This window comes from Myotis nattereri (assembly GCF_964212035.1).
Source record: "Myotis nattereri genome assembly, chromosome: 2".
Lineage (NCBI taxonomy): Eukaryota > Metazoa > Chordata > Mammalia > Chiroptera > Vespertilionidae > Myotis > Myotis nattereri.
In genome coordinates this window covers 38453214-38477780 of record NC_138076.1, presented here as the reverse complement: position 1 = coordinate 38477780, position 24567 = coordinate 38453214, and the positions used below count along the sequence as shown (strand labels likewise).

The window sequence follows — 24567 nt, the reverse complement described above, 5'->3', positions numbered from 1 at the left end:
GCTGGGGACTAATGGAGTTCCAGAATCTTCTGACTCTGTAGGGGCCCAGAAAGGCAAGCACAGTCTGCAGGGTGAAGTAAAGTGTGATGCCATTGCACAAGGGTATAGGGCGGCCAATGTTCAAGACTGGGAAGCTGCCCTAACCGGTTTGGTTCAGCGGATAAAGCATCGGTCTGCAGACTCAAGGGTCCCAGGTTCGATTCTGGTCAAGGGCATGTACCTTGGTTGCGGGCACATCCCCAGTGGGGAGTGTGCAGGAGGCAGCTGATCGATGTTTCTCTCTCATCGATGTTTCTAACTCTCTATCCCTCTCCCTTCCTCTCTGTAAAAATCAATAAAATATATTAAAAAAAAAAAAGGACTGGGAAGCTATCCTAGAGAGACAGCTACATTAGTCAGAAGGATGTGTCTGTGCTAAAATAATCTGGCATAACAGAAGACCAGTCCTAGAACCTGAGTTAACTGGCAACCAAGAGAGAGAAGCAGTAGGACATAGCATGAACACAGGAGTCTGGCACTTTTGCCAGGTCTTCCATACGCCATATCTTGGAGCCTCAATTGTGATTTCTCCTTGGTAGGTGAGACAGGAAGTCTTTGAGCTGTTGTAAACTTCCTACATCAGCCAGGAATGGTTCCAATGTGTGGAAGGGAATGAGCCTGCCTGTGGGAGATGTCAGTGAGAAGTTGTAGAATTCAGAGGAAGAGACCGTTTCTTCCCATCTTTCCTGAAAATAACTACTGCATACACTCCTATGTTATATCTTTCTCTCCAAAACCACGAAGCCTCCAGGAATTCCAACAGATAAATTCTAAAATTTTTCACTAGTAGTCTTGATCCTCTACTATCTGGCTTCAACCTACCCTTTTCTTCAAACTCAGGTCAGATGCTTCACTGTTCTTTAATTCCCCACTTGTAATCCTTAGCTCAAGCTCTTTCCTCAATATCACATCTTTTCTTCATTTCCACTTGTTGAAATTCTATCCATGGTCAAGTGCCAGCTCTAGAACTTACTCTTTTATTGTGCCTTCCCTCCTTCACAGAACCAGACTAGGATTTAAGTTTATACTTTCTATAAAGCATTTGTCACAAATCTGTTGCAAATGCCTTTGTATCATCTGGTTTTATCTACACTAATAAAAGAGAAAAATGGTAATTGGCGTACGGCGATACCTTTTTCATTGGCTAATCAGGGCTATATGCAAATTAACTGTCAACTAAGATTGGCAGTTAACTGCCAACAAGATGGCGGCTAATTTGCATATGTAGGCACAATGCAGGGAGGCGAAAGGGAAAGCAGGAAGAAGCCCCCTGCCACTGACAGTGATCGGAAACCCAGGGGGGAGCTAAGAGCTGGGGGGCAGGGCAAAGGCGGCCCTGGGGCCGCCTTTGTCCTGCCCCCCAGCCATAATCGGAGAATCAGGCGCCTTTGCCGCCCTGGCCAGTGATAGCAGGAAGTAGGGGTGGAGTCAGCGATGGGAGCTGGGCACGGTCGAAGCTGGCAGTCCCAGGAGCTAGGGGTCCCTTGCCTGGGCCTAAAGCGAAGCCCACAATCGCGGCGCCCCCCACTGCCACTGCAGGTCCCCGCTGCCCGGGCCGGATGCCTAGGCCAGAGGGGTTAGGCCTGGGCAGGGGCGGAGCCTGCAACCGCGGGGAGCTGGGGATCCCCTGCCCAGGCCTGACACCTCTGCCGGAGGCCTCAGGCCTGGTCAAGGGGCCGATCCGGTGATTGGTGATCGGAGGGTGATGAGGGTCAACTCCTCTGGCCGAGGCATCAGGCCTGGGTGGGGGGCGGAGCCGGGGGTTGGGGGGATATGATGGTCCCCTTGCCCAGGCCTGAAGCCTTGGTCAGAGGTGTCAGGCTTGGGTGGGGGTTGGAGCAAGCGATCAGAGGGAGATGGGGGTCCCCTGCCCAGGCATGATTCCTGGGCCAGAGGCCTCAGGCTTGGGCGGGGGCCAGAGCCAGTGATCGGGGGGAGATGGGGGTCCCCTGTCCAAGCCTGACACCTCTGGCGGAGGCGTCAGGCCTGGGCAAGGGGCCGATCAGGCGGTCGGAGGGTGATGGGGGTCAACGCCTGTGGGCTCCCAGTATGTGAGAGGGGGTAGGCTGGGCTGAGGGACACTCCCCCCCACACACACCCAGTGCACGAATTTCGTGCACCGGGCCCCTAGTATATATATAAAATATTATAAATAGATACATATATACATACACAAAGATTAGCTAAAGCAGGTTTACAGTTGTATGTGAAACAGAGTTTATTCTTGTATTACTATTTATTATCTTATTATTTTTTGTATTACAACTGTAAGCCTACTTTTGCTCACCCCTGTATAAATTATTAATCATCTAGCTCTTTCTGCCTGGTCTATGATTTACTTAGTTTTAATTTTATTCATCTTATTATCTCTTATAATTTTATTCATCTCATTATCTTCTATAGTTTTCCTCTTATTATCTCCTATAGTTTTCCAATAATATAATAGGCAACAAGAAAATTTAATGAATACTTATGTGGATGGTTGAGAGACAGCATAAATGTGACAATGAAAAATAAGGTTAATAATTAAAGAAAAAATTGAAATGAGGCAGGACCATGAATTAGAGCACTAGATTTGAAACAAACTTTTATAAGTTAAAATCATTTTCAGAAAAAAAGCACACAAAAAATGAAGTTTAATAAAAGTAAAATTCATACATGCATTCTCAAGGAAGAAAAATAACAAGCTCAAATTCTGCAAAATCACGCATTTATATGTGACTATAAGATAAAAACAAGTGTTATAGCTAATAACAAATTTCAAGTGACTAGAGAGTAACAAAATCATGCAGAGGGTATGAAAACAGGGGTGCATAAATATAAAGTGTACCTGAAGAAATATACTAGGTATCTTAATGGGAGAAGAGGAAAAACCCAGTTTTCTGGAAGACTACTATATACTAGACACAGTAGTGTTTTTAGAAAGATGATTGGATGATATCACTTGGTCCTCACCGCAGCTCTGTGAGGTAGATATCATTTGTAGATAAGGAATTTGAATTAAAGATTAAAGTAATAACCTCAGAAAGGTGTAGCTAGCCCTGGCTAGTGCAACTTATTTGGTCTGGCATTGTGCCATGCACCAAAAGGTTGCTGGGACTGATTCTTGGTTAGGGCACATGCCTGGGTTGTAGGCTTGATCCCCAGTAGGGGGTGTGCAAGAGGCAGTGTGTTAATGTTTCACTCTCACATACATGTTTCTCTCTCTCCCTCTCTATTCCTCTCTCTCTAAAAATCAATAAAAATATAGCTAGTGGGGATTAAAACCTGGATTTGGCTACACGTCTACCTAAATCCAAGATTTTCAAGTAGGTCACATATAGAATCTCCAATATCGAGTGGCTTAAATCATTTATCAATATCACCTCTGGTTCTTCCCTGTTCTTCACCAAGTCAAGCCCAATCAGTCACCAAGTTTTGTCTGTTTCATCTACAAAAGGTGCATTTGTTTCTTTCTAAAGTCCTTGCCATCACCTCGGTCAGCTTCTACCTTCTATGCAATAATTCTTTCCTCGTATCTACTTTTCCCCTCATTTCAGCTTATTCTTTGTATGACAAATAGAGTAATCTGATAAAAATTCATAAATTACCACATGACTCTGTTATAAATATATTTATGGCTTCTCATTATTCTTGGATTACAGTTCAAAATTTTTAACATGACCTATAAGACTTCCATAAATTGCACCTTTAGTTGCCTAATTCTTTTTATGCCACTTTTCACATTATTGTTCTTCACTATCTCTCATTTCTCTTATTTTTTTTTTTGCTTGGTTTTTAGTTTTCAGCTTAAATAAGAGCTACTTCTCCAGGGACCCTATCTTTGACTTTCAGGTGTCAGTTAAATCCCCTTGCTATGTGCTTTTGCAACACTTTGCACTTCTCCATTTACTTTGTCACATTGAGTTCTGCTCATATAAAAAATCTGAGAGAAGGATTTGATTGAGTTGATCTGTTATATTCTAGAGTCTAAGGTGGTGTCTGGTGAGTGGTAAAGTCTCAATTTATCTTTAATGTTGTGATGATCAATTAAAAATTGAAAATAAATATTCAAAAGGAAGTTCCTTAAATGAACATTCTATCTCTCGGTATCATTTAAATGCTGTTTTACTGTCAGTGAAATCACTCTCAGGAGTTGAAGTGAAATCCTCAAACTTGGCTGAATATGTGGTATATGGTAGACCAGATAACTCCAGCGCCTCTATCACCCTGAGCTGCCTTGTGGTTCTGATGAGCTCCTAGGTTTCTCTGCCTAAGAAAGCCCATTCTGAATATGTATATCAGTTTGACACTGTGGATAGGAAATTATTAGGGGCATCTACATTTTTCATTTATGCATTTAATAATGAATTCCACAAATGTTTATTACATAAATAGTATGTTCAAATATTGTATCAAGCATTGAGTAAATACTGGTGAGGCAGATAAGTAAGGTTACTTTCCTCACAAAGCTTAAAATTTTCTGCTTTAGTTCATTTCAGACCCAGGTAAATCAGAAGGTATTCATTCATGCATTGATTGGAAGGACATGAATAAGCAGCTTTGCACTGAGGAGGTCAAATTTAAATTCATGAAACTATTAGAGGTCAATCATAATGGCTGTGCTAGAAAAAATAATTTCTGTGCTACAATAATCTTAAGAAAGAATGTCTTGTTATCTATCTCATCATACCCAAAAAAGTACATAATTTCAATAGTAAATTGATTTGAATTTTCTCTTTTTGAAAGAGGTTAAAATTCATTAAGTATAATTTATATGCATTTGACAAATAATTTTTGCTTGGTTTTAATGGTTTAGGTACATGTCACTGTGGCAGATGTAAGTGTGATAATTCAGATGGAAATGGACTTGTTTATGGCAAATTTTGTGAGTGTGATGATAGAGAATGCATAGATGATGAAACAGAAGAAATATGTGGAGGTATGTATATTAACTGCAGAAATTAATAAAGTACTTGATTTTTCACTTGTTTCATTGTGCTTTTATCTCTCTATAAATTTCTGTACCAGCTTTATGAATTTTATCTGAACTTACATTATTTGGAAAACATTTTATATAAGGAAAGTTATACTAAGGCATTCAAAGTAACTTGTACTTTTTAAATGCAAAATCAGATTATTGCTGGAGGAGAGTCAGATCTTATGTCAAGCAGGCCAACTACATAGTTCTGAAGTGGTTCGACTTCATCTTTTCTGCTCATCTTATCTGCTTTTATTGTCTCTTTTCTCCCAATCTTTCAATTGCATATTTTATTTTCATTCTCTTTCTACGTCATTAACCTTTAAATGGTCTCAGGTCCTATTGGAGACATGAGGCCAATAGATTTATTAGCTTAGTATTTATCTACCCCGCAACACACACACACAGATAACATTTTTCATGATCTTTTCTATGTACCACCATTACTCAAATCATTTCTGTCTGTTGTACTAGTGATTGCATACTTGCTAGTGCCAATCACTGGTACAACATGAGGTAATGCCAAAGACTGTACTCTTGACCCCTCCCCAATGAGAACTGCATCAGTGCCCAGGATGTGGCGTTCCATGAGAAGATCTGCTCCTCGCCACCCATCGTGTCCCTCTCTTCTGTTTACCTAACTGCAAGCCTGTTCCTAAAGTTTCAATTTGCAATCATGACCGACACAGGAGAGGAAAGTAGAGAGCAATGAAAATCCCTTTAGTTTAGGTAAACCCTTCTCTGCAATTGATAATTTGTTTTAGTGTGAGATCATCTTTCTACTAAAAGCAATTGCTTATTTCATTTATTTCTGACAAGATTCCAGATCATGGAATCCTATCCTGTTTGCAGAATGGGTGATTTCAGAAGAGTATTCCCTTGGGAGGATCAGGGGAACCAAAGGCCATTGAGAAAGGGTCAATAACATAAGACAAACTGTCCCTTTGTTTACTAAAACAAATTAGTGCTTCGATTCCCGTGGTCATCCAGATATTCTTATTTAGGTCTGCTTGGTTCTTTCTCTCTGGCTTCATTGCTGGGCAATCCACCAGGATAAAGCAAACAAATGCAAAAGTCTTCTTTTTTTCAGGCCAGTGACCTAAGCTAGATACTGCTCAGAGAATTCTGCTAAAGGGCTCAGTCCAAAATAATTAGAACAATTAGATAAATACACCCACAAATACGATGTATTTGTCTTCCTGCTGTTTCAGTTAAAATTATTACAAATCAAAAAAAGAGGAATGGAACATGCTTGGGGCCAAGGTGTTCTGATGCAGACCACCAAAGCCAAGTCTATTTGCTTTTGTAAATGTAAACATTTAACTTGAAACAACACAACAGGAGATTGTTAACTCTCAACCTTTCACTTAGATTTCCATTTGTTTGAGGCTTAAGCAATTTCATGGTGCAAAGTCTCTGACCACAGACCCCAGCTTTCTGGTAAACCCTCTGGGGGTGACATTGACTGGGCTTGTAGATCTTTCCACCTGTCATTCACAGGGAACCAATCTGTTGAGAGGTGATTCTACAGCCCATCAGTGAAGCAAGGCAAAATGAGATTTTCTTGCTCCAACAGTTTATACAAAGCAAACAATGATCTTTATTGTCCAGAATGTGTATTGCCCTGAAGCTTTTATTTTATCTCAATTATTCAGATGTCTTGTTACAATATTTTCATTTGAGTTATGAGGATATCTGCTTACATTGCTATACATGCAGAAAGGTGTAGCTTTACATGATTTTTCTTTTCTTTTTCACCTCTACCTCAATGATTGTTTTTAGTAAAACTGAAATTGAATACTAAATTTTATAAATATACAAAGATTTTGGTGGGAAGAATGTAGATTTATGATCATTTGTTAATGTCAAAGTAATCCTTACATATGTAGCAGCTTACATAAATTTCCTGAAATTACAGAAAAAATAAATTCTGGTTTAAGAAGTTAATCAAGTTTTTTTAAAGAACTGGCTCATAGGAAAAGCTTTCAGTACACTGTTGTCTTTCTATTTTCCAGGGTAGCCCTCAAGTTTCTGAGGCTTGTGATATAGCATTTTAATGTAATATTGTGTGTGTGTGTGTATGCAGAGATATTTTTAAGTTCATAAACAAAATATATAATACATACATATAATTATAATATGTAATTATAAATATAAATGTATAATTTAATAGCCTTTATATTTACTTATGTGAATAAATTAAAATTAAATCTGTTGTGGAAATTATCATATTGGACTAAGAAGAGGTGTGTGTTTTTTTATGAGTTTCTCATTTACTGCTTATTCAGACAGAAAACATGGACTTGTATGCATGGGTCTCTTCCTCTGTATCTCATTAGAGCAGTTTCTCTTCACCTCTTGTTCTTCCTCTTTATCTCTCTGTTGTGTGTCCGCTTGAAAGAAGTCTCATCTGAAGGACAAGAGTTGCACAAGAAACCCTACTGAAACTCTTGCCATTGGCCAGGTTGCCATAGTGTTTAGAAAGAAAAATAGCTTCACAATCAGTTTCCTATGGATGCTCTGGAATTATGGCTGTGGGAGGAAAAAGAGGGAAGTTGAAAGACGTTAGCCATAGACTCTGATAAAACATAAATTCCTATATTACAGAAAAAATTAGACTAAAACACAGTGTGACCCTGGTTCTTATCATATTTACAAGAACAAGAAACACACATTCATGTTTGGAAGGCATAACTACAAAAAGGGAAGACATAAGAAGGATGTTAAAATCCTGACTCATAGGAAAAGCTTTTAGTACAGGGTTGTCTTGCTATTCTCTGAGGTTGCCCTCAAATTTCCGAGGCTTGTGATATAAAAGAATTGCCATCTTTGGGAATTTGTAGAAGGACTGATAGATATGGATGCAGGAAGTGATGGCATGATGATTCATTACAGATTCATTGGTTGTAAGTACAAACAAGTAGGATAACCGTTTGAAAGGGTGTGGTGATATCTGGACACAAAATGATGGGGTGCCTTTACCTACCATTTGTGTCCCCTTCACAGTTATGGTGGGAATTTGACTGTGAGATCCAAGGTCTAGGATATTTCATTGATCTAAATGAGTTCTAAACATTGATTTAGCTGAAAACCTTTTTCCATGTGGTGGAACACAACAGCTTGTGGGATACAGTTGAATGGAAAGATGAAACAGTTCCTCTGGTTTAAGCAATGGTTCAGTCATTAATAATATGCATCCAAGTAAATACACACCATTGGTTTCTCAGTAGTTGATTTCATAAATAAAATATTTTAATGACCAATTCAAGAAGTGCCCTTAGAGTAAGTACTTAAGTGCATTTGAGTTTGGTGCATACATTTGAGATTTGAATGTAATAGACTTTCACAGTCTTTCCTATCATTTCTTTAAAATGCATTCATTTTAATCAGCTGCCTGGCTAGGACAAGTTAGAGGACACTTTGACTTGCTCGGTGTGTGTGATTATGTAAGTATAGGCATAACTATAATGTTTTGGGGAGAAACTACTTGATTATTTTAAGCAATAAGTGTGAAACAGATATATTATTTCAGAAAGCAACAGTGACCACAAAGAGGTAGAAAGTTAATTCTGCTTTTAAAGTTGCTTTTTTCCTCACTGTATAAAATTCATTTTGGGTAAAGGCCATGGAAAGTGTTACTGTGGAAACTGTTACTGTGATGCTGGTTGGCATGGAGATAAATGCGAATTCCAGTGTGATATCACCCCCTGGGAGAGCAAGCGAAGATGCACATCACCAGATGGCAAAATCTGCAGTAACAGAGGTGTGTCATTCATACACATTACTATGGATTTGGGAGGCAAACAGAGCTCTTAATTGTTAACACTCCTTTTCTCTGCATTTCCTTCTGTGTGGGAGGAAGTCATCTTTGATAGTCATTGACTTTGATGAAAATCAACATTTATTATACCAACAATTTTCTCTTTTTTGTCTGTTATTGGGTAGAAAACAGAAAAATTAGAAAGCTACTGTCATTCATTAAGCTTCACTGAACAAATAGTTAACATAGGAACTGTAATTTCTTTGGCGGCCGTCCAGAAATAGCATAGTGCTGCTAAAAGGCAATTCTTGTAGATACTTCTGTTAAATGTCTCTTGACTAACAGAACCATCTACAGCATGAGCATCTAATTACCCAGAGAACATTAAAAATATAAAATCTCCTCTTAATGATGAGTCAATTGAAGTCTTGGTTGAAATACAGAATTGACATAGAGTCATTTTACTTTTATATACAATAATAGAAATGTCATATTGAACATAATATATTTGGAAATGTTATAAAAAGCCATATGAAATTTAGACTGGCCTTAGGCATACATTTAAAAAATATATTACTATTGACAAATTATCATTTAAATTAACTGTTGATATAAACTGTAAATCATCAGCTGGACTGATGGATAAAGAGAGTCATGCTGTAGGTGTTCTTTGCCTACCTGATGAAATGAATAAGTCGTCATATTTCCTTCTATAAAAATCTAGAAACTGGAAAAATATTTTTTCATTTCTATAAGTAAATGATGCATTTTCAGAGATAATACTTCCAGGGAAAACCTTAACACACACCAATTTTATCCTTTTAAAAACTGACATAGAACAGTAAAATGTGCCACATATCTGAACATAGAGAAAAGAAAGGAAAAGACCTGAACTTGTAACAAAAATCCTTTAAAAGACTTCTCTCTTCAATTTATATAGAATAGATATGACTGTATATCATACTAATTCACGCTATGTTTTCCTTTCATATATAAGGACCCTTTTCTGCTTCAGTTCTTTTATGCAGTAGGGTCCATAGTCTCTGTAAGAATGTCAGTGTAAGAAGCTTGAACTGTGTGACAGTGGGAAATAACCATTTAGGTGTTGAAGAGAGAGAGGAGAAAGGTGAAGCTGATTGGACTGTGGATCAGGTCCTCGTTCTGCAGGGATATGTGGGCTGTGAGGCAGACATCGTTCACAAACACACGTTACTTGCCACCTCTCCATCTCACCTCCTGCCTTCCCTCTCTTCTGGTGCTGAAAGTTTTCTGATTTGGAGATGGGGCCGAGGCAGAACAGGAAGCAGCATGTCTAAATGAGGCTGGTAGCAGGTGAGATTCAGGAGTGTGTGAAGGCAAGCCAGGGCAGGCACCACAATGAGTTCCTTTTCCCAGAGCTACTACTTATGTCTACCCTAGAACTCTCCTTATCATTGCTTCCCCGGTAGGAGAGACACATTAATCCTGCACATGTCTGCCTCATCTTCCTTTTTAGCCCATCTTTAAGGACCAAAACTCCAATGTTGTGAACACAGCTCATCGGTGATAGAATAAATGTTCTTTATTGCCCACTTTTGTTTAATCACAATTTCTCAGTGGACCCAATTTAACACATACCCATCCCCCCACATCCTGTAACTTATTGCAAAAGCAATGCATATTCATCTTTAAAAATGCAGATAGTAAAGAAGAAAATTAGCCATAATCTTAACATACAGATATAACCTCCTTTTACATTTTGGTGCATAATATTTTGGTCTGTTTTATTATTTATTTTTTTTAAATTCATAATTTGTGTGCTCCCTGACATGTATTTTCTTCTAATTTAATACAAAAATTAAAGCATACTATACATACTAATTTTTAAAAATATATTTTTATTGACTTCAGAGAGAGGAAAGGAGGGGGAGAGAAACATCAATGATGAGAGAGAATTATTAATCTATTGCCTTTTTCACATCCCCTACTAGGGATCTGAGCATGCAACCCAGGCATGTGCACTAAGAATTGAGCCCTGTCCTTCTGGTTCATGGGTTGGCACCTAACCACTGAACCACATCGGCTGGGCTATAATTTGTTGTTTTTTTCATATAATCATATATTTTGGGTATTTTTCCATGCTCACAGAGCAAAAGCCTAATTTTTACCTTTAATGGCTGCTTAGTAATCCAAGCTACACATTGTACTAATCCCTTTTTGATTGATATTTATGTCACTAGTTGTTTTTCAATAACATAAATGCCATCATATTTAATATTCCTAAACATATACTTTTGTGTACTTTTCCTTTCCTGTGGATATATTATTTGAAGTAGATTTTTATACTAAAATTCCCACATTTTCAGAGTACATATTGTGAAAAAAAGTACATCCAGAGTTGTACTATTTTGTCTTCATACCTCACCAATCTTTGATCTTAGCCATCTCTTCACCTCTGCCAATCTGACATCCAAGATAATTCTAACTCACTATTGTTTTACAGATTCCCCACCCCCACCCGTTAGTAATCATAGGTTGAGTGGTAAACAATTGTATGTTTATCTATCCTCATTACATCTCTACAAAATTTCTGATTGGTGTTCTTTTTGCCTTTGTCTATTTCACTTTAGGCATATTTGTCCTTTACATATTGATTTCTAAGAATTGTTTAAGTTTGTGAAAGTAGTTCTTTGTCTTTTGCCCACATATGACTATTTATTCCAACTGTTGGTTTTTGGTGTTTTGTTTGCAACCAAATTTTTACATTTTTATATAGATCTATTTCTATTTTTCTTTATAGTAATTTTCTTTTGGGATTTTGAATAAAAAAGATTTATTTTATGATTTTAGTTTATATTTTTAAATCTTCAATCTAACTAGATTAGAATGTACTCTGATGTGAGAGGTGAGAAAGAAATTTAACTTTATCTTTCCCTCAAATGATGATTAGCTCGTGGCTCTAAAGATGATTATTGATAACTCACACAAAGTAAATATGATCTATAACTGGGCACTTCCCCTTTGGAAATCTACATGTGACCACAGTTATATTTCTCTATCTAATCCAACATACTCTATAACTTGAGCTCATCCTAGCTAGCAAAACTTATCATTGGGTTTCCTTACATGTACCTTCTGCTCCTGGGACTCCTTAGGATCCCCACACCCATCCCTGCCCTTCTTTGCTTATTCTTGCTTTCTTGACTCTTCTTGATTTGTTCTACTTCCAATCGATCCTAGAATATTTCCCCATCCCCCTACATATCCAGACCATCTGCCCTAATTACTTCAGCCCACATTGATTTCTTCTCCCCCAAACTCTTACAGTATTTCTCACAGTATTTATGTCTTAGTTTAAAAAATGCTAGTACTCAGACATTTATTGTTTGCTTATTTTTCTTTCATTAGCTTTCTTTTTGTCAAGTATATTGGAAGCTTCTTGAGGACAAGGATTTTATCTTGCGCTGTTTTAATTTTGGGGGTATTATCTTTGAGATGAACCAACACAGAGCTAATGACATATTCCACAATCCCATATAAATATTGACAGAGATAATAACTTTTGTTTATTAAAAAATCTCTGCTATCAACTTTAGATGGAATTTTTCTTTGTAGAATAATTTTTTTCTGAATACATGTATTTTTCAAATACAAAATAAGTCACAGATTTTTAAAAAAGTAATGTATAAGCCTTTTGCTTTCATGAATTTTTCTCACTAGACTCACATAAAAGCATTTTTCCATGTAGGGACTTGTGTGTGCGGTGAATGTTCTTGCCACGATGTTGACCCAACTGGAGACTGGGGAGATATTCACGGAGATACCTGTGAGTGTGATGAAAGGGATTGTAGAGCTGTCTACGACAGATATTCTGATGACTTCTGTTCAGGTAAGTGCTCTCTAAATTCCTATTTAAAATTTTAAAAATATTCATTTTCCTATTTGAAGATTCATTCTGATTCTCACAGAAACTATAAAGGAACTGAATGTGCATTCTGAAACATTGGATATCCACAGCACTCCTATTAGTCACTTGGAAACCTTTAAGATAATTCACACTTTGAGCAAAGACTGAAGAGGAAAATGCATCACTCCCTTAAAATTAGTCTAATTTCCCACCAGGGAAAGCCATTAGCTCTAGATATCCATTGCTTAACTCAGAGAATTCAAAACTGGCAGACCTTATGACAATTAACAGAATAGGTACCATGATGACAAGCTATAGTCATATATTGCAAAACTTAGGATAATACATCTCTCATGGATATTTTAATGCATTAATTCTTCAATATAATTTACATACCAAAATTATTCTGCAAATTAGTTTAAATTGAATATCATTAGTGGATTCAAAAAATTGTTTCATAAATATTTATTGAGGAAATAGTATTTGCCAGGGTCTGGACTGCATCTGGGCTTCTGGGCCCAGCAATGAAGGAGCTAAACATGATTCTTTTTATAAAAATTATATTTTATTGATTTTTTTAACAGAGATAAGGGAGAGAGATAGTGAGTTAGAAACATCGATGAGAGAGAAACATCAATCAGCTGCCTCCTGCACACCCCCCACTGGGGATGTGCCCGCAACCAAGGTACATGCCCTTGACCGGAATCGAACCTGGGACCCTTCAGTCCACAGGCCGACGCTCTATCCACTAAGCCAAACCTGTTAGGGCTAAACATGATTCTTGACTTTATGGAGCTTGACATCTAAATGAAAAGGGATAAATATATGACCTGCCAGAATTTTTAAGGGTTCAGTGGGAAAAAAGGATCTGTCTGCATAATCCATTTAGCAAAAATGGATTATGGGTGTTCAGCCCAGTTAGGTTTGATAATCCAAAAGGCAGAGACATATGCATAGACATCTCTTTAAGCTTGACTTCTTGGTGGTGTACATGGATAGGAAACACCACTGGTCTATTCAAAGCAAAGGGAGATAAAAGAGCTGCCCTATCTAAGTGTGATTTTACAACTGCAAAGACCTCTGGCCTGCTGCTTAAACTTCCCACTATGGAATGTTTTCTCTTCTGATTAGCCCTCATGTTCAGGAGGATTTCCTAAATATTTCAAGAATCCTGTTCTCTTGAGGGGATGATGCTCTTTTCAGATTTTTCTATTATTCATTAATATGAATGTTCTTTATTATCACACCAGCATAATGCAGGGCTTGACTCTATTGTAAAGACAAGGGGGAGTTTGTGATGGTTTTATGCAGTGGAGGGCTGTAGTCACGGGTCTGGTTGTGTGGGTGAATGTTACTGAGATGGGGAATATAGAAGGAAATTGTCGAATATATCAGTCATAAAGGACAAATGGCAACCTAACATTTATTGAGTATGTGGGTCTGAAGGGTCAGAACTGAATGTGATAAGCACAGAGTTGGTAATGAGAACTGTACTGCGACGCAATGAACATCATTTAAGAATGTCGTTTTAAGATTGTGAGTTAAAATATGAACTCACACAATTTAAAATAAGAAAATAAAGGAGATAACCAGGGTTTTTATGTATGAAAAAATGTGTGTGGCTTTCTGATAAACTCCCCCCCCCCGCCCCCCCCCCCCCCCCCCGCATAGGGTGTGTTCTTCCTTGTTAAATTCATGATCTGGATTTGGGAGTGGGGCAGAAAATTTCAAAATAAATATATTATAGTGATAATTCAGGCGCTTGTGAATTGGTCTATCTCAATTGTGAGGGACTAGGACCATGAGGTGAAGATGGATATTGGCATTTCGGTTGATATCTCTATCCTTTTATAAGTTCACAATTCCTGTTGCATGTTACTTAAGCTTAGAATTACTATTATATGTTGGGCAGATAAAAGCTATTAAGAAGGACTACTTGGAATCTGAAACTTTGCACTTCATGTAATCCCTCCCTTTTTCCTTCTATCCCATTTTTCTTTTCCTCTCATTTTTCATTCTTCCATATCCTATGAGATTTCAGACAAGAATGTTAAGCAGTTGAGGTTTCTCATGGAAGGCAGCTAGAGGAGAATGATTAACCGTTTATATGTGGTTTCCATGCTGTGGGTATAAACAGGTAGGAATGGGCAAAAGTGTTAAGGTAATAGGCTGCAGTTTGAACAATAAGAAATAAGACAATGAGACGTGAAATCTGTAATTGTGATTTTGTCATTATTTGAGTGAACTGAATGTGTCCAGTTCTCCATAGCCTGCCTCTCACAGTTAAGTTGAGGCATTTAGGAAAGAAGAAACATTGACAGAGATCCTACTCTGATAGATACTTACCAAGTTCTTTCACATATCTCATTCCATTTTAGGCTCATACTAACTCAGAGAGGGAGACATGATTATCTGTATTTTAACAGAAGAGGAAACAGGTTCAATGAAATTAAGTAACTTGAAAAAGTTTGCACTGCCTTTAAGTGTCATTTAAAAACACATATGGCCCAAATACTCATGTAATTTAATCTCCAAGTGATGAAAATAAAATTCTTCAATTTATTTTGATAAGGAAGAGCTATCCTCTTGGTGCTCAAAATTCTTATAAAACTAAACTTCTCTGAACATCATTATGATCTTGGGCAGGCACCAATCTCAGCAGTATTTCTTTATTCTTACTAAATCTGTAATTTTATATATAAGGCTTAGTGAATTATTAGTCTTTACAATTTTTTCTAATTGCCTAAGTCACACCATAGGAAGGATGCCATGCAGCTGATTACTGAGTTTGTTAATAGCTTAGTTTTATGAGACAAAAGTAACCCAACTATGTCAATATTCTCTAGTGATTTATATAAGACTGGAGTATAAAATGGTTCAGATGAAATGCAGCTTTATTTTTAGTTTATATTCTTGCCATGCAGAGAGTGTTGGTCTTATTTAAATCCAACAGAAATCTCCTGATGGATTAGTTTAGGTTGGCTCTTCTCAGTAATACACTTAAACGTAGATATTTTGTGCCTACTCCATCATAGGTATGAAAGTACAGATATTTTCAAACATAATCCCTGCTTTCAAATAAACTTGCTTTATTTATCTTTTCTTTTATTGCTGTATATTGTTCACCATTCACATGGTGCATGTGTTAGTATGTATTTAGTCATACACAAACATCACACACGCATACACACAAACACCTCAAAGATGATATTATTGACAAAACTTGGGTGCTACTAAAATGGCCAGGACATGACCAGTAATCCTAAAGTATACCAACTGCTACTTCAGTTCTATGAGCTGCTCCTTTGAATTTACTTTCTGATTCTGAAATACATTTCTATTCCTGATGATTGCTTACCACCCTGGTCTCTTTCTCAAATTTCCATAATTGAAAAATTATGTTGCAGTGTGACCTTAAACTCCATCTTTCAGTTTGGGGTGCCTATCAAAATAATGAAAATATAAGATTAGTCCTGGCTTACAGTAGTTTGGAAAATGGAATCATTTGATAGAACCTATATTATGTGGGAAATTTTATCATTGTGGATTACCAAAGCACTAAGGAAAGAAACTGAAGGAAATTATTAAGTATGTTCAGTTTGCATTGTCTTGAAGGAAAATCAATATATTGAAGGATTTTTTAAAATAACAAGTACTGATTAGATCTAATTTATTCCCCCAAACTTTTCTCTATTGATTGTCTTCATATTACTTGGTAAGAAACTACTTGTCAACATCAGATTCCATTTCATGACCATTTTAAAAGAAAGGAATGTCCACTATAGCATAAGAGTGTTTGTGTTTGTCTGGAGTGAATGAAACTGCATTTGTCCTGTATTTCTGAGTTTAGATAGCTTACATCAAAGGAGCACAATAATTGCAAAGAAAAAATTAGTTTTGGTGTCAACAGTCTCTAATATCATGGCTTGAGAGCCTTTTTAGTTTTACCTGCCCAACATAGCCATGATGACACTTGATGTCTGGTCTTGCTGCCATCTCCCCACCCATATGGTACAGATTTGGCTGTGATCCCATTTACCGTATGTACCAGCACCAACACCGTGCTGTTCTCCCACTGTGTGTGTGTGTGTTTGTGTGTTTGTGTGTGTGTGTGTGTGTGTGTGTGTGTGTGTTAATGTATGCTTACAGATCTTTTGAAAGCAGTTCTCCTCATATTTGATATCAGGAATAAATAACAATCTGTATCTTTTATTTCTGTTTTGTTATCCCTTGCTTGCAGAGTTTAAAGGAATATTTGTTAGAAGCAATGAAATTAACTCCTGCAGGCATACTCTACAAGCTTGATAAACTAGCATGGAAACATTACATATCTGATCAGAGTGGTAAAATTCACATCTTTTAGTTCTCTCACTTTTAAAGTCCAGTGAGATGAGGCCCCAAAAGATGAACTAGTGACACATTTAGATCAGGGACACAAGTATTCTAATTTCTTTTATGCCCTTTCTACTATTTGTGTATAAAATACTCTGATAGTGTATGTTATGATAGTCTAAAAGATTTTGATACTAAATACATCTTATCTTTTCTAAACTTTTCTTTGTATATTAAAACCATGCATTCTCATCTTCTTTATTTTATCTTTATAAAATGATTCCTTCTCTCTCTCTCTTTCTCTGGCATAACTTTTACAGAAGAATTGAGAGGCTAGGAACTCCAGAAAAATTGCAGTTTCCTTTATGACTGGAGGTGAAGCATAAATTCATAGGATTCATCCTTAAGATGCCCCATGATACTGCATTAAATGTACAGGAAATAGAAGTGCAATATTTCATAGGCTACATCTTCCTCTAGTGTTTATAGCAGAGCACAGAAATAGCAAAGGATTAAAAAAATGAAGCTACAATCATAACATAGAGCTATTTTTTCTAGGGCAGCTGCATTTTTCCATAATTAATGCATCCACAATGAATCTGAAATATTTTGATATTAATTGGACCATATTTTAACTCTAAAAATACCTTATTAATAACTTCTGACTGTCCTCACAAATTTGTTTTATTCAGCCACAATTATTTTAGTATTTCCATGTGGATGATCCTCAGATAGATAATAATAACCACTCTTAAATCTGTGTCCAAACGATACAACTTGAGATTGTTCTCCCTTCAGTCACAGGTGTCCCCAGCACAGGCTCCTGCTTCATTTTAGGTGCCTAGTTATTGGGACCTTCACACTGGGCATGGGCTGCTGCCCGAGGATTTCAAACTGCAGCAGCAGGCGACATCCTCATTGGTAGGGACTTCCTGGCATCTTAAACCTGCTGGATATTTTGTTCTAACTTTTACAGCTATTTTAAACTCTCAAGAGTAAAGCTTCCCCCCTTTCAATCTAACTCTCTTCTTCAGTTTTTTTGTTTTGTTAAAGTGTTAACTGATCTTTCACAAATGACAGCATGTTCTGTACTTTGCCCGGTATCCTCATGGCAGATCTAAATGTTCTTGAAATGAAAACGCTTTGTCTTCAAGAGTTTCAAAGCCATTAGCTCTTATAAGATGGCAGAATAGATTGTACTTTAAATGTTAAAGATTTTGTTTTTATAACTGTTATTTACCTATGCATTTGCAATACAACTCTGTTCACAAATTTTGCTTGAAATGGCATGAGGGTTGAGGAGAAGAGTAGGAATTTCTTAAGCTGGGATAAATGGCAAAAAGCCACAGGATCTACAACCAATGAAATCTAATTGCTAATAAATTAAACTACTAAAATAAAAATCCTCATATTTGAAGGCCTAAATGATCCTATCCACATGTTATACATACAGGGTATCCCCAAAAATGTATACACACTTTGAATAAGTATTAATTCCAATGGATTAAATCTGAAAAGAAAGAAACATTGACATTAATAATTATTCAAAGTGTGTATACATTTTGGGGGAACATCATCATTGATGTTTCTATCTCTTTTTTCCTCTCCCTTCCTTTCTGAAATTAATAAAAATATAATTAATTAATTAATTAAAGAAATAAATATAATGAAAATAATGTGTGGGTGACTTCAAAAGATAAGACCCTGTTTCACAAACAAATTATTTTCCATTTCCAATGCTTTCTCCACATGAATTAATTGTCAAATCCATCAAATATTCTATTTAGGCTACAGCAGGCCAGTACAATCACATGCATATGGATTTTGATAAATTCACATTTATAGCCCTATAAGCCTGTTAATCATATCTGGAGTTGTTGCTTTTCTTTACCCCTTATGAGCAATTAATATAAATTAGTTATTTAGGATCTTGAGAAAAATGTACCTTTGCTTTAAGGTCTAATATTGTTAACTAAGATCCTGACTCATAACATTCCCTATTGAAATGAATTCTGACTTCAATATATTTTTCACACGTATATATATTTTTTACTGCCCTCATTGTGAAGGTCATGGACAATGTAACTGTGGAAGATGTGACTGCAAAGTAGGCTGGTATGGGAAGAAGTGTGAGCACCCACGTTCCTGCCCACTGTCGTCTGAGGAGAGCATCAAGAAGTGCCAAGGGAGCTCCGATCTGCCCTGCTCCGGAAGGGGTAAGTGAGGGCTCTCAGGCCTTACCACCACCTCCTAATCCTATGCGACAGACGAATTCAGTTCACATATATCCTATTGAAAAGATAGCTTAGATTCCTGAATGAGCGATGAGTCTTTTAAGAACTAATAAAACATACAATGTATCAGAATTGTACACTTGAAAATGTATATAATCTTATTAACCGATGTTACCCCAATAAATTTAATGAAAACAAATCCAAGTTCCATGAATGAAAGTACCTGGAGAAATATAATCTCTCTTTCCCTTTCTGTCCCACACACCCAGACACACTCACATGCTATCAATTCACTGTAACCTTAAGGTTTGTTCAATTTCAGTTCATTTTGACTCAGTTCAATGATACATTAAAAAGAATATAAAAATGTTTGAATATTTTCTCAAAATGTTCTGAATGAGACCATCTAATAGTTCACTGCCATTTCTGAAACTCAATAACATTGTATTGGGGAGAGTGTTGGCTTCTGAAAGAGCATTGTATACACAGATAGTTCTGAATAGGCTTTTGTTGTCTTAGAAGGCATGTGGTCTCAGGTGCACTCTTGGTACCAGATCTGTACAAATTGAAGAAGAAGGCATTCATCTAGCGGAAAGCTGGTTCCATTCTGTTTGATTTATCAAAATAAGAAATACAATTTCACCTCTAACTTGAAAACGGCAACAAACATTAATATAAACTATGCTTTCAGAGGAACTGGTAATTGAAGTTATTGTAAATTTTATTCGTGAGAGAGGAAAAAGAATACTTCCTTTACCTGAATGCTGGGGTCCAACCCCAGCAAGTCCAGGGGTCCCCAAAGGTGTGGACAGAGTTGGCGAAGAAGGAATGACATGGAGACAGCGTTCAGTTGATCAGCAGCCTAGCCAGGATCTCTAGCCAAGTTCTGGTCAGGATCTCCAGCCAGGTTCTGTGTCCATGTTCTCTTGCTAGGTTCTCCAGCCAGGTTCTGTAGCCATGTTCCCTCGCTAGGTTCTCCAGCCAGGTTCAGTCACCAGGTTCTAGTCAGGTTCTCTTGACATGTTCTATCCAGGTTCTGTAGGTTCTCCAGCCAGGTTCTGTAGCCAGGTTCTGTCCAAGATCTTTTGCCATGTTCTCTCGCTAGGTTCTGTCTCTAGGTTCTGTGGCCAGTTTCTGTCCAGGATCTTTTGCCATGTTCTCTCCAGCGAAGTTCTTCTGTCTCTAGGTTCTGTGTAGGTTCTGTGTCCTGTTGTCTTGTTACATCTGTATTTATACCAGTTGATTCCAATCCTATCAATCTCTATTCCAAAGGTTAGGGCGTTTCTTATCTCCATTGCAGGGAGTAAAGATTATGTAGCTTAAGCATGATTGTTCATAGTTAAAGTGATTAATTACCCGCCTGGCACTTAGTTAAGGGGTTTTATTCCCTCCCTAACTTCAGGGGAAAATCCCTACCTGGGGAAACAACCTTTCTCAGAGAGGTGACCTTGGTTAAAACACATAGTGCCAAGAAGGTGAGCAAACATATTAAAAACAGTATGCCATATATGCCAGATCCCTTGAAACAGCAAGGATGGACCGGCTCCCGGAACCTGAATGCTAGATCAGATGTTTAATTTTGTTACAGTTTTCTTTTTGAAAAATAAATTTGTTATTGCGATATAATTCCAGTACCATAAAAGTTGCTTTTTTAAAGTGTATAACTTAGTGGCTTTTAGTATATTAACAGAATTATGCAACTATCACCATTATCTTATTCTAGAACTTTTTCATCACCACAAAAAGAATCTCTGTCGCCCTTACCAGTCATGCCCCATTCTCCTCTCCCCTCAACCCCTAAACACCATTAATCTATGGATTTTCCTAATCTGGGTATTTCATATAAATGGGATTATAAAATATGTGACCTTTTTGTTTCTGGCTTTTTTTCACTTAGGATGTTTTCAAGCTTTATCCATGTTTTAGCATGAACTTCATTCCTTTTTATGGCCGAATAATATCCATTTGTATGGATAGGCCACATTTATTTATCCGTTTATCTTTTAATGGACATTTGGAACATTTCTACTTTTCAGCCATTGTGAGCAATGTCCTATAAACATTCATGTATAAGTTTTTGTGTGAATTGTGCTTTAATTTCTCTTGGGTTTATACCCATAAGTGGGATTTCTGGGTCATATTGTAATCTAGGTTTAACTTTTTGAGGTACTGTCTTTAAGGTGGCAGTCATTTTACATTACCACCAGCAATGCTAAGGTTCCAGTTTCTTCACATCCTTGCCATTATTTGTTATCATCTGCTTTTAAAAATTACTCATAGTTTTCCTCATGTAGAAAACTCCCAAAGTCTCCAAGATTATTTGTACCATAGGAATTTTCCTATACTTTGATACTTGTTCCCGATGATTGTAAGTAGGAAGATAAGAAAGATATGGGTAGAGGAATATTTTTATTTCACAAGCATTTCTGACTTACCCCATCTCTCACTGATAGCCCTAAACCAGTGATCTGCCTGTGTTAATACAGTATTGCCATTGTAGTGCTTGAGTCTCTCATGCTTTTAAAGTAAGATTAAAAGTTAGTATCTTTCAGACTACTGTTATTTATTTATTTACTCATACATACATTCATTTATTGTTAAAAATAACATATAATGGGGGAGAAAAACAAAAACATACAAAATATCTCTCAGAGATATTTTTCTTTTTTCTCTAAAATTTTAATATAGTGCTAGTGCAAGAAGGTTCTTATGGGCTTTATCTATAAATTTTTAATAAACTCTAATAAACACATATTTGTTTCTTACCTTTCTAGAGATTAGCTAATAAATTTAGCTACAATTTGAAGAAGTAGAGTATATCTAAAGTTTGTTATCAAAAAGGTGTTGAATATATGGATTAAGTTATAATTTCTATTTCTTATAATTCATTTAAGCCTTTTGAAATACTTTACAGATAAATAATAAGCTTTTCTAGTTTCCTCATGGAGAAATCGAGGTATTGATGAGTGAAGTGATTTCTCAGGGACCATAACAAAATATAAGGATATTGAGAGTGAAGACCAAGGATTTATGGGAGCCAGTACTCAGACCAATGATCATAGACCCTTCCTTTTTCATAGTGCTACATCTGCAAACTCATTGGCATTGGATGTTTCATAGAAAATAGTCAATATGAAACTTGCGAAGGATTAGTTTTGTAATATATGAGTGACAATTGCATCAGTGGTTACATGACTGAGGAAAGCAATTACAAGGCCCATCGGTTCACAAGCCAGAGAGCCTCTTCAGCTTACCAGCTGGGGCCAAGAAAAATAAATTATCCTGGAAGAATGTACTGAAGTTCCTCAGTAGAGTCCACCTCAGAGGTGAGGTGAAGGCATTTTCCACTGGAAATTAAATTGGATGACTTGCTACTGCTGGTGATGACTGAGTGTGCTCCTGTGTCTTCAAGGTAGGGGAATAATTTACATTATCTCTTACATATCTACTTATCCTCTGATTCCTTGATTTCTATTTCCTATTGGCTAGGAATAACTTTTCATTTAATTTAGTTGACTCTCATGTAGTCAATATGGATATACAGTTGTTCATCTTAATTTCTACTCCTGGGAGTTAGGCATGATGTACAACTTTCTCTATTTTCATACCAATGTTCTGCTAAAAAAACTGAAATGATATGTTACACATTAGTTTTAAACTCTTCGTGACTTAGAAATACATTTATTATTATTATTGAGGTTCTCTTCCTGAGTCTGTGTCTGGCTTTGTTAAAAATTTGTGAACAACGTGATGTGTTCATTTTGGAGCAGACGCTAAAGAGGTGCTGAGAGATTTGCCATCTCCGTTTTCCTCTGGCCCAGGGATTTGGAGTATTTGAGATGGTGGCTGGTTAGCCGGGGTCTCTGAAAGAGGATAATTAGCAGAAACCTCTGCTGACACCACCAAGGGACCTGTAACAGGAGCAAGAAATAAACCTATCTTTTTTTAATCAGCTCAGATATTGGGGTACTTTGTTACTGCAGCAGAACTCCTGACTCATACTGTCTGCCATGTACAAAATTTAGGGAACACATTTAAACCAAAGCAAACAAACAAGCAAATGCAACAAAAATCTCATTTCAAACCATAAATGACAACTGAGGTTAATAATATATGCACATCATATCAATATCTAAATCAAAATAAATATAAACGTGCATATTTTACAAATGATGTATTTATGCTACTCTATCAACAGCATGTTATGCACACTTACTCAATGGGTAAAATGTTAAGAACATTGCACGCATTGTCTTTTTTGCTATCCCCCAAATATAATGAGGTAGGAAAAAGAACAATTATTCTTCTCTTTACAGAAAAAGAAATTAGAAGTTTTAACAGTTTGATACCTTACACAGTAAGTCCCAGAGATTCAAGTTTTAACACAAACTTTCACTACAGGCCCTCCGACTCCAAAGCTGTCATTTTAGATGATTTACTGCTTCTTTTATTATACCAGTTTGCTGAACAATATGTAATGAATATATTTATTTCTATGTTACAAACATTCTTATGCAAAATCATTGGTATAATTGCATGGTATTCCATAATATGATTGTAACAAAAGAACTAACTTTCTTTTCTTAGACATCTAAATTGTCTCATTTTATTCACATTCTAAATATTATACTTTATGCCCTAGCTCAGCGGTTCTCAACCTGTGGGTCGTGACCCCTTTGGAGGTCGAACCACCCTTTCACAGGGTTCACCTAAGACTGTCGGAAAACATATAATTACGTATTGTTTTTGTGATTCATCACTATGCTTTAATTATGTTCAGTTTGTAACAATGAAAATACATCCTGCATATCAGATATTTACATGATGATTCATAACAGTAGCAAAATTACAGTTATGAAGTAGCAACAAAAATAATTTTATGGTTGGGGGTCACCACAACATGAGGAACTGTATTAAAGGACCACGGCATTAGGAAGGTTGAGAACCACTGCCCTAGCTAGTTTGGCTCAGCCTGCAGATTAAAGGGCCCCGGGTTTGATTCCATCAAGGGCACATACCTCGGTTGCAGGCCCCTCCCTAGCCCAAGCCCTGGTCAGGGTGCATGCAGGAGGCAACCAATCGATGTGTTTCTCTCACATTGATACTTCTCTCTGTCTTTCCTCTCCCTCCCACTCTCTCTGGAAAAATATCCTCAGGCGAGGATTTAAAATTAATAACAATAATAATAATAATAAATACATATTGTGCTTTATATTCAGATAGCCTAAAAGTTGCACAAATTGTTAGTGTTAATTCTGACATGTAGAATGCATACACCTAAATGAATAAAAATACATTGAAGTTTTTCAATTAAAAATTGCTGCACCCAACAATTTATATTCTCTATAAAAATTGT

General features: G+C 36.8%; 1 protein-coding gene across 1 annotated transcript in view; it reads left to right on the top strand.

Annotated features, from left to right (window-relative positions):
* Window positions 1–24567, top strand: part of ITGBL1 (integrin subunit beta like 1) — a gene marked incomplete at its 5' end in the record, with an annotated part of 198056 nt that overhangs the window by 88473 nt on the left and 85016 nt on the right. Inside the window, 4 exons of the mRNA XM_081084144.1 lie at window positions 4838–4960; window positions 8622–8762; window positions 12487–12627; window positions 19047–19193. Coding sequence (XP_080940270.1) covers window positions 4838–4960; window positions 8622–8762; window positions 12487–12627; window positions 19047–19193 — 552 coding nt within the window. The remainder of the gene's footprint in view (window positions 1–4837; window positions 4961–8621; window positions 8763–12486; window positions 12628–19046; window positions 19194–24567) is intronic.